The sequence below is a fragment of the Echinops telfairi genome, unplaced genomic scaffold, assembly GCF_000313985.2.
Source record: "Echinops telfairi isolate 266 unplaced genomic scaffold, ASM31398v2 ScPeMD7_7424;HRSCAF=8462, whole genome shotgun sequence".
NCBI classification, from domain to species: domain Eukaryota; kingdom Metazoa; phylum Chordata; class Mammalia; order Afrosoricida; family Tenrecidae; genus Echinops; species Echinops telfairi.
The window spans coordinates 25,639,995-25,651,105 of record NW_022111324.1 but is presented as its reverse complement, the minus strand read 5'-3'; the positions used below and the strand labels follow the sequence as shown (position 1 = coordinate 25,651,105).

At 44.8% G+C, this 11,111-nt stretch overlaps 1 protein-coding gene across 1 annotated transcript; it reads left to right on the top strand.

Annotated features, from left to right (window-relative positions):
* The first annotated feature begins 6 nt into the window (after positions 1-6).
* Positions 7-8,298, top strand: ARPC5 (actin related protein 2/3 complex subunit 5). The gene is made up of 4 exons (XM_004706681.2): positions 7-168; positions 2,500-2,572; positions 4,725-4,901; positions 6,925-8,298. Exons 1-4 carry the CDS (start codon positions 26-28, stop codon positions 6,985-6,987), a joined length of 456 nt encoding a protein of 151 aa, XP_004706738.1. The 5' UTR covers positions 7-25; the 3' UTR covers positions 6,988-8,298.
* The last annotated feature ends 2,813 nt before the right edge of the window (positions 8,299-11,111 follow it).

Sequence of the window (11,111 nt, the reverse complement as noted above, 5' to 3'; positions counted from 1 at the left end):
CCTGTGCCGCCGCTCGGGATCCGGGATGTCGAAGAACACGGTGTCGTCGGCCCGCTTCCGGAAGGTGGACGTGGATGAGTACGATGAGAACAAGTTCGTGGACGAGGAAGACGGGGGCGACGGCCAGGCCGGGCCGGACGAGGGCGAGGTGGACTCCTGCCTGCGACAATATCCTTGTGCTCGCGGGGGCCGGCGCGGGGCGCTGCCCACCTGTCCGATCGCGGCCCATTCGGAGAGGGGAGGCGCCCACCCTCGGCCACCTGCCCTGGCGCGAACCCCCTGCCCCGAGTCCCGGGCCGCGCCCGCGCTGAGCGCCTGCTGCCGGGCGGCCGGCTCTTCCGCCTGGACGGGGTTTCCGGGGCGCCTTAGCCAGAAACCGTGTGTCCTCGGTGGTTTGATGGGGAGCAGCGGTGGGGGCTTGTCTTGGTTGTGTGTTTCTAGCGGTAGGCTAGTGTGCTGTTTGCCCGGAGGATAGGGGCGCCTCGCGGAGTTGAAGCCCATGGGCTCTTTTATTATCATTGCCTTTTTTAACGAAAAAGAATGGCAAAATAGAGGCTGCGCAGCGTTTTCTAATCTTGGGAAGTGAGTACAACCCCCCCCCCCAAATAAAAACCTGAAAAGGAAGCTTGAAGCCCTTTACCTGCTAAGTAAATGACAATATAAAGAAAACAAGGGTGCATGTGAAGAATCCCTGGAAGTGCTTCAAGTAAACCCCATGAATACAGGAGATGGGTCATGGCATAAAGCACAATGGGTTTTGTGATCCTGAAATAGTTCTCATATAAGTTAAAATGTAGCTGCCCACAGTATTTCCTTTTTTGTTGTTTTTCATCTTTGAATATTCATAACTTATCATTAGCATTTGCAGCAGATCATTTTTGAAACCATTTAAATGGCGCGATAACCAAAGCTGTGGTTTTAGAGATTCACAATGAGTGATTTTAGATCTTCCTAATTATTCTTTATTTATTCTTTATACGGAAGATAAGGAAAGCTTATTGAACTCTTTCCTCATAGGTGCCCTATAAAATATAGTGGGAGAAAATATATGAATGAAAATATTTGGTAGCAAGTATATCCAGCCTTTGAGGTGCCTAAACTACAGCAGTAAACATTTATCAGCATACAGATGTTCCTTTGATTGCTGAGACTGTCACAATCAGCTGTTATTGTGCATGACTTAAATGTTTCTGAAGTGTTTCTTGTTTTTTGTTTTTTCACAAAAGCCTACAAAAGGCATGCTTCTCAGGAAGTTGATGCCACATGGAAAATGCAGTATCAGTGTTTTCAGTATCAGATACCACCAACCAGAAATTTGTCAGACTTTTCAGAAGATAGCAGTGCATACTCATCTTTGTTTCGAAACCTCTGTCGTGGTGGATAAATGTGAGATGAATGCATTTGAGGTGGCTTGTGTTCATATCACTGAGGTCTTCTACTGCCTCTTCCTTCTCTCCCTGCTGCAACCCAGGGCAGTAGCCCTGCATGCACAGTCTGCAGGAGATGAGGAAATGCGTGAACGCTGCGCGGTTTGCTTTCCTTGTAGGGGAATGACTACGTTCTGACAGCCTGATTGGCCTTCCGGCTCTCGTGTTTGCTTACTCACCGGAGCCTTCCCAGAGAGACTAAATTTAAGAGACCTTGTCTGAGAGAGTTTGAATTATCTTTATGAAATATGGATGGAAATACCCAAAACCTAAGGGTCATATGAAGTATTACACTTTCTGTAATGTCTCTTCATTGATATTGAGAAATTGCTAATGTGTTTCATTCAGATTACCAGAATAATCTTCTAGATTGTACTTAATGCAGAACCCAAGAATAGTAAAAGTAGACCTAGTGAGAATCACATTAAAAGATCCCTTTTGGTTAACAGTAGTCTGTTTCCTTTGAGGGTTTAATAATTCTAATGTGTTTGGGGAGGAGCCCTGGTGGCTCAGTGGTTAAGCGCTTGCTTTCTAACAGCTTGGCAGTTCAACCTACCAGTTCAGATTTGTTAGTACTTGTCTGGACAGTGCTTGCATGTACATCTCACTAGAAAAGGAAAGGTTATCATGGTATTTGTTTTGATAGTTAAGATTAAGAACCAAAAAAACACTTCACTCTGGGGTTGACTAACGGTAGAACTGCCCCACAGGGTTTCCAAGCTGGTAAATCTATGGAAGCAGATGGTCGTCACATCTTGCTCCTTGGAAGCCTCCAAGGGTGTGTTTAAACCGCCTGCCTTAGCACCCAAGGGCTTAATCTCTGCGCCATCAGGGACCCTTGGTAGTAAAGAACCAAGGGTGAAAGTCTTTTTTAAAAATAAGAAAGTCTGATATTCTCTTTTATTTTCAAAATTTTACTATTAATTGGTATTCCCGAAATTGGTATGTTGAATTTCAGTGTTGAACAGTCATGTTTGCTCCCTGTACATCAAGTCCGAAAGCCAGTGATTCCTGAAAGGTGCACTGCTCACCTGAGTTCCGCCCTCTGCTGTGGTCCCTTAACCCTCCTCACAGGAAACATGGCCGCTGCTCTGCAGGCTGCGCTGAAAAACCCCCCGATCAACACCAAGAGCCAGGCGGTCAAGGTGAGTCCAGACAACAGGGTGTTCACTGCCTGTAGCTTCACTCGCCACAGTCCAGTGGGGCTTTACGGGTCTAACATGCTGGCAATTTAGTTTAATACGCTAAAATTTACCAAAAAACCACCCCCCTCTGCAGTTATGATAATGCTGCATGGCAGATAACAGTAAGTTTTAAAAGTTCTAATGACCGAGAAATCTGTGGGCATTTTTAAAGGAGGCCACAACATGTTGAACTTTTTTTTTTAATGTTGAACTTAAAACAGAGCCTTTAAGAATAATAAACAGACTTCACTTTTTTTCCCAGAATTTTTTAATTTAGGCTAGTGCTAAATGTTTATCAGAGGAAACACAGAGACAGGGATAAAAAGGGACTATCCCACCACCAAGAGCACACGTTACTGTGTGAGTGGCTCTCTGCTAGTAGATTTTTTTTGTTTTTTAATAAAAATGGAATTTTAACAACCTGCTTTTCTAAATAAAGCAATGTACATATGTTCTTCCTTTGATAATAGAATATTTTTTAAATGTAATTTTTATTGTCTGCTTATAGGTATAATACAGATTATAGATAATTTACTATATATGTGTGCAATTATATACAATCTCCTTGGGTCACACATTTATTGACCTTTTTTTATTTCCTGTACTGAGATGAGATTTTTTGGTAAATCTTCATTATTTTGGACAAATTCTTTGACTCCAAGAATGAAAAAAGAGACTTGTGCATCTGGTGTGGCCAACTGGCCCTCCCAAAACACTGTGTGATGTACATTCCCAACAGCAGCCTTCATTAAGTCGTAGGCCGGTTTGCTTGTTTAAAGTGAAGCTCACATCACTGACCCTACTGCCAGTGGCTGTGAATGCATCCCAGGAGGTTCACTAGTCTCTTATTTTCCCTAACTGCAGAGTAGTAACTCAAAGAAGTACATAATCATAATCTAGGACACAGGGAAGAATGGCTTTGGTTTCTAAAAGTTATGAGGCGCTTCATTGACATTTCCATTTAACCACTTTCTGCTTTTAGATGGATGAGTTTTGTCACAGTTTTGCACTAAAGACAAAGATATTTTCCTAAACCGAGTAATGGCCTGTTCTCCAAACTGAAGCTAGCAATAAGTGGTAGCGACACTTTGTCAAATCCCGACAGCATGGGTGCTGGGGTAGCGTTTTGTCTTGAATAGAAAGAACCAGTAGAAAGGTCGAATTCAGTGTTCCATTTGCTTGCCTTAGGGAACAAGAAAATAACTGCTTTGGAGCAGCCTTATGTTGAAGAAAAAGATCATTATTGATAAAGCTGAAATATCTGTTATCTATCGTAAAGTATCAAGGAGCCCTGGCGGTGCTACTGGGTAAGAGTTGGACTGCGAGCCACAAGGCCAGCCATTGAAGCCCATCATCCGCTCTGAGGGAGATACACGGCCTCAGAAACTGCATAGAGCCGACTTACAAGTGGGCAACCACTCAATGGCAGTGTGGGTTTCGTAGAATAACAGTGCTCTGCAGGGTAGTTCAAACTTGATTAGACCTACGAATTTGTTTCCTTGTTCAGGGATTTTGAAGATCAAGAAGTAAAATTTAAACATTGATTTGATTATCACAATTTTGATCTCAAATTCTGTCATCTCTGCCTTCAAGTATATAAAGATGTGAAGAATATGTTGACCTTCTCACCACTGTCATGCGACTAACCAGTTCACTGGCATTGATTGCCTGTGTCATTTCAGTGGCATCCTAATTGGTCTGCCCACTTCGGCCTCCCTCCCTCAGTTTATGCTCAGTATAGGAACCATGTGATCCTGTTACAATGTCAGTCAGGTTATGTCACTGCTCTGCCTGAGAACTCTCCCAAGGCCTCACTTCTCAAAGTGAAAGCCACAACCCTCATGCTACCTTATGTGACCTGGCCTCCCTTCACCTATCTGACTGCCTCTCCTGCTAGTCCCTCCCGTTGCACTTCAGCCACATTGGATGGTCTTGGAATTCCTAGAGCACACAAAGCACTTGTTCTTTCCTGTCTGAAACACCATCCTCGGATGTCCCCATGCCACCTCTCTCACATCCTTCAGGTCTTTACTCAAGTGTCACCTTCTCAACCTTCCCTTCCTCGAGTTGCAACCACACACACGTCTAACTGTTCTTTGTTGCTTACCCCCAGGATCGAGCAGGCAGCATTGTCTTGAAGGTGCTCATCTCTTTTAAGGCTAATGATATTGAAAAGGCAGTTCAGTCTCTGGACAAGAGCGGTGTGGACCTCCTAATGAAGTATATTTATAAAGGCTTTGAGAGCCCCTCCGACAATAGCAGTGCTGTGTTACTGCAGTGGCATGAAAAGGTAAGTACGAATTACAGATCCACACAACTAGTTCCTTTGCAACAGAATAAGATCAACAACCAAATAACCTTCGGGCCGTCCCAGTGAGACGTCTTTGTGAACACATGAACACGGAGGCTCGGGTCAGCCTTAGTCTAGTGATTCTGATGTATAGCATTTGTTTTACACTCAGTAATGATTATTCATTGAATATCATCATGAACTTTAAAAGCTTTGCAAAAGAACTTAAAGTTTTGTTTGTTTTTTCAATGTTTCCATGCATTGCATTTTCTCATATAAGCAGGTGCCCGTTCAGGATCCGTTTTTTAAAAAACAATGTTTTAGTAAAATAATCTTAAATAGTCAACTCTTCTGACATATTGTTATATATCTAAACCATATCACTTTTACCATATACAGTGAGCCCTCGTTTATCGCGGTTAATCGGTTCTAGACCCTACCGTGATAAATGAAATTCCGCGAAGTAGGATTTCTTATTTGTAAATCAAATATTTTCGTAGTTAGAGCATAGAGGACATGAAAAAACACCCTTTAGTCACCATTACACTCGTATTACCCAATTTATTAAACGAAAAAGGGAAAATACAGTAAAACATTTTGGACGTTACAATTATCATTTATTATTTATTATATTATTTATGGCATCTAGTTTACAGTATTACATATTTCACATACAGTATTATTATACATAGTTCTTACACATACTGTAATCAATAGCCTATGAAATGACCTAAGGGATGTACTCTACAGGTGGGTTGCCGTCTTTTTCCTCTGAAGGAGCGGGTGTAGGCAGTGGGTGCTGTTACGCAAAAACCGCGATAGAGTGAAGCCGCGGAAGTCGAAGCGCGAAGTGGCGAGCGTTCACTGTATACTCGTGTATGAGCCAACTTTTTCAGCACATTTTGTATGCAGTTTTTGTCGTAAAGTTAGGTCCCTCGGCTGCTATTCGGCTCTGCTTAAACTCAAGTATATATGGTAAATAGGACCAACTACAGTTATGGGGTATATTTTCTAACATCTGGCAATTCCCCAAACTCCATCTTTCGAAATTATGAATGTTTGTCTTAAGTCTGTCTGAGGGGAGAAACAGACATACACATAGGAGGTAAGAATAGGTAGAAAAGCTTGCTGTTTAGCCTTGGTCAAATCCATTCGTCTCTCATACGCTAGCAAATGAAGAGAGTCAGTAGCATCTCTCCGGAGATAGACCAGTCCCATGCCCTTGATCCCCACGTTACCTTGAATAGCCTCTGCTGCTGCTGACTATGTGGCCCCATTTGAACAGTCGTCCACTTTATGGAGCACTGCTGCTCGCCACTCGTGTTTTGCTTAATCCTCAACAGCCCTACAGTGTATGTAAACCTTCATCCTCGCTTACGGCCCGTGCAGCCCAGTGTAGTGTAGGTCATGGCCAACATTGCTTGGTGGCGTATATTCTAGGCGTGCTTCCAAGTGCAGGCTCATTGGATCCTCACAAGTACTGGGAGGCAGCAATAACAACATAAATCATTTAAAATGTTTTAAAAAGACAGAGATGGAGGAGCTATGAACCAGGATCAAGGAGGCATGCTGACTAGTGCCAGGTGGGAAGCTGGGTTGGATCCTGGGAGAGAAAGGGGGCAGGCATAGGAAGACGGACATCTTCACCGGTCCCTCACATCAGTCCCCAGCTCTGCCAGGCTTTTCCACCCTCCTGAGAGCCCTCGGGGCAGCAGTTCTCAGCCTCTCCTCGTCTCTTGCTGGAGCTGCTTCGCTGTTCTCCCAGCTGCCAGTTCAGCCTCCCTCCAGGCTCTTCTCCGGTAGAATGAAAACGACTGCGGAATCTCGTGGACATGAAGGCAGGGGCTCTGTGGGTTTGTTTATTACTGAGTGTCAAGAACCGTACCTGGTGTTTCACAGGTGCTCCAGAAATATTTATCAAATTAATAAATTCAAAACCTGTATCTGTATTTTAAAAGTGTTGCTTAAGGTAAGAATTGATCCCTCAGGGTTCTGTCAAGCTTCCCCTTGTGTTTGTTTGCAGGCACTTGCTGCTGGCGGGGTCGGGTCCATCGTCCGAGTCTTGACTGCAAGGAAAACGGTGTAGCCCAGCTGGCCCTGGGCATTGGCCGAGGTGTGCGAACTGCTGGTACCAAGACCAAAACCACCAAATGCCCCCGCTGCCCGCTGGGTAGCCTCGGTGTCTGTCCCTCAGCTTTACCTTCTTGCTTCTTCCTTCTCCATCTCTCTAAAGACGAAAATTACACATGCCAGTTTTTCATGAAATGGAGATAATACAGAGGAAATTTTCTGGCAGCTGATGTGTTTCATGCTTCTCAAAACCATTTCAGTGATGTATATACCTGTCTGTTGGCAGTATCAGTTACATTCAGGTTGAAATGTACAATTTTAACTCCTATTGGCTGAATTTTGCTTTAGTTTAAATCTAATATTGAGAGACTTTATCTGAATTTGAGGCCAGCGTTCTAACTCATAGCTAGCCAGGCAGTGTGGTTCATGCACACTCACGAATGGCTGGCAGCTTTTATCCCTACAAAACTGGACCATAATCCCCCCAATTTAAGCAAACTATTTTTGGAACAGGCGGTGGGTGAGCCCCACTACCAAGTGCCAGCCGTGTCTGGTTACCTCCAGACGATCTGAGTGACGAGTGTAAATGCGCTGCTTCCTCAGCATCCAGGAATCATGGCTTCTCAGTTTCTCGTGGTCACCCAGGGTCCAGAGCAAGGACTTGCTCTATCAAATGAATCTATTGAATAAAGAACCTGTTTAGCATGAGCATACCACTTTTGTTCTAATGGCCCTATTAGAATAAGAGCAGCAACTAAATGACCATTGGGACTTAACAGAAAGAATGCAGAAACTGGTGTGATTCAAACTCTGGACAGCCTCTGAATGAAATGCTCTTTTCCAGAGGAATCGCGTATCTGTCTCAGACAGCATGAGGTGTAGAACTAGTAGATAGTATGCCCTACAAATGTTTCAGTATTCTTCAGGGTAATTGGGATCTCAAAAGACTTGGTTCTGATCCACACAAATTACACATTCCATGTTTTATCTCAGTGGTTTGTTTGGTTTTTTAAAAGAAAAGACCACACAGCAAAAAGTGTTTACTTTGTTGGACAAACCAAACTGGTTTCTCGAGAAAAAAAAAAAAAGACTGGTGCTTATCCAAAACTAGTCTGAGTAGCTCCAATACAGATCCCCTACTGCATATGCCCAGAGAGAACCCCGCCTGTGTTTTAAGTACTCACGCGGCCCCCAGTTTCATAATCTCTGACTTCCATGAAAGCTGGTGCAAAGGGCCTGTAATCTCTTTGCTGTTTTTGATACCGCTTTGGTTTTTGTTTTGTAAAAATGATAACATTTCAGAAAATAAAATCAGTGTTGAATATTTTCTTTTTCTAAAGCTTTTTAATAGTTATGAATATAAGATTGTATAGAAAGAGCCGTTGCCACCACCAGTAGGCAGTTGTTCTCCTATTGAGAACCAGTTAGGTGTGGAGGGTTCGTGGGATTGGTTTATACCAGCGGTCCTCAAACTTTTTAAACAGGGGGCCAGTTCACTGTCCCTCAGACCCGTTGGAGGGCCGGACTATAGTTTTAAAAATATATATGAACAAATTCCTGTGCACGCTGCACATACCTTATTTTGAAGTAAAATAACAAAACGGGTAAAAGCAACCTGCGGGCTGGGTAAATGTCTTTGGTGGGTTGCACGTGGCCCCCGGGCTGTAGTTTGAGGACGCCTGGTTTATACAAACACAAGCCAGTGAACTGGAGGGGGAGTGGCTGAGGCTCTCAGAGCATTGAGAGTCTGGAGTGATACCCTTGACTGCCAGCTGAACACCTGCAGGGTCACGGCCCAAGGACCCAGCATCTGACACAGATTCCCAAGCTTATGAGACCTACTATCCCCTTTGCAGAAAAAAAGTTGCCTATCACCCCCTTCGCAATAGAAGCTTTTGTACTGTATCCCATAGTCCAGGATAAAGTGTAGATGTCCCTTTTTGCAGCCCTCACCCTGGGTCCTAGCACCCCTCACAAGGGCAGTTCGGCCCACTTTGAGAAACACCGCTCTAGGTGTTTCCTAATCCAGTTGCTGTTAAGTCAATGCCAACCCCTAGTGACTCCGTGGGTGTCACAATCGTGCTCTGCAAGGTTTTCAATGGCTGGCTTCTCAGAAGTACATCGGCAGGCTTTCCTCCAAGGTACCCACCTCTGGGTAGACACAGCCCCAAACGTTTTGGTTAATAGCTGAGCATGTTACCGTCCTCCCCACCCTAAAACCCAGACCTAGACCAACTCTGTTGACACTGAGTCAGTTCAGACCTTCAGCAACCCAGTGGGACAAAGGAGAACTTCCCCCATCAGGCTTCTGAGACCCTGAGTCTAGCAGCAGATGGCCATATCTTTCCCCATGGAGCAGTTGGGGGGGCTCACACTGCAGCCGCTGAGTGAGCTGCCTGACCTGTGTGCCTCCAGGGATCCCGACCTAAAGAAGGTGCAGATCAGCCTAGCAGCTGCACCCACTTCCTGCCAGTGTCTCAAGCCCTTTCTCACGCCTCAAATAGATTCCTTGTCTACCTGCAGCGTTCATTTCCTCAGACTGCTGTAGCAACGCCACCAAGTGGGTGGCTATAAAGAGAAATGTGTTGTCTCCCTGGGATGCTAGCCGTCCAAATCCACATCGGCCATGTTGATTCTGAGGCCTTAGAAACTCTCCCAGCTTCTGGTAGCTGCTAGCAATCCTTGGATTCGTAGGCCCTCAGACGGCTCCTTTCCTGTGTATGCCCGTGTTCTTGGCTTTCCTAAAACATCCCTCGGCAGAGATCAGAGCGTCCCCTACTCTGGTGATGGCCTCATGAAACAGGTGACAGCATCTTTAAGACAGATCCTGCTTCCAGGTCACGTTCTCCAGTTCAGTGCGTAGGACTCAAGCCTCCCCTTCGGAGAGACACCGTTCAACCTACCCCACCTACTCCCAGCTGCCTCTGCTCTCTGCTCGCTAACTGTACTTTTCAAAGCGTGAAGGACTTAGCGGCAAGTCAGAGGACCGTGAGTTAGGAAATGCTAAGCAATGGATACCAGAGGTAGTCAAACCCTTTACGTACTTTAAAAGGAAAGCAAAAGTGATACTGTAATACTATTCATAAAATCCTTTGTCACATCTTTCATGACTGAAAGAGGAGGGAGATTGTGTGGCTCCAGATCCTCCAGCCCCAAGAAGAATGGGCATGATTGAAGTTGGCCAGCCCATCAGCTTTGCTCATTGGGAATAGTAACAATATTCAGACCAGCGCAGCCTAGGGATGGAAACAACGGGCTCCAACGCTGAAGGGCGACAGTGTGGTGCATCAGGAAAAGGAGGAGACGGTCAAGATTAATTGGAGAGAAAAGATCTGAATGCCAGGGGGCACTTAAAGGACACGAAATTTGTGTGTGTGTTTTGGGGGGCATTACTTTTCGTTCCCTTTATTTTGGCTTTGCTATTTTTAAAATGGCGAGTAGGGAATTGCAAGGAGACGACACCGTTTTGTTCCTTAGATAGCAGCTCCACTTACTGAGCCTACTTCATCCTAATGAGGAAATAAGAGGTAAGCAGTTATAAATCAATACCATACCGTGTAGTACTTGGCCGTAAAGACAGTTGGTGCTTGGAGGACAGCAAAACCTGGGTGGGCTGGAGTTGTTCCGTGAGTCAGAGCACCCTTGAACTAGGTCTTACAGGGACAAAGCCAGAATGCTGCCCAGGTGACTAAAAGAGGGAAGAAGAAAAGCAATGTTGGTTTAACTGCCACTGTCCATGTAGCTTTCATGTTTTTAGCAGGAAGCTAAGTTGGAGCGAGCAAAAGTGACCTGCCAGGACTGAGCTTGGATAAAGTGGACCTCTGTGGAAGATTCAGGAAAGCCACGAGATTATAGATAACCAGGACTTCTTTCTATCCAAATAGATTCTGACGGTCACTTCACCTGGCCCCTTTCTTAATAGCAGTGAACAGGGAAATTACATTGTATTCTACTAAAAGAAAGTAGCTAATGGGTAGCAATGGAGAGCTTTGCTTATTAAAAGTACACATGAATAATTTTGTGTTTTATATCACTACCAAGATTGTCAGTTCTGGAGAGGGGAGCACATCCTGGCCCACCAGGCCTTGAGGACAATGTTCCCAATTAGAGCAGCCAGTCCACAGAGAGGACCACATGGCC

What these genes read in the sequence shown, in the direction of transcription:
- ARPC5 (XM_004706681.2), top strand. Translation starts at nt 26, where the DNA reads ATGTCGAAGAACACGGTGTCGTCGGCCCGCTTCCGGAAGGTGGACGTG. An exon ending in CCAAGAGCCAGGCGGTCAAG is followed by an intron (nt 2,573 to 4,724) that starts GTGAGTCCAGAC and finishes GCTTACCCCCAG; the next exon opens with GATCGAGCAGGCAGCATTGT. An exon ending in TACTGCAGTGGCATGAAAAG is followed by an intron (nt 4,902 to 6,924) that starts GTAAGTACGAAT and finishes GTTTGTTTGCAG; the next exon opens with GCACTTGCTGCTGGCGGGGT.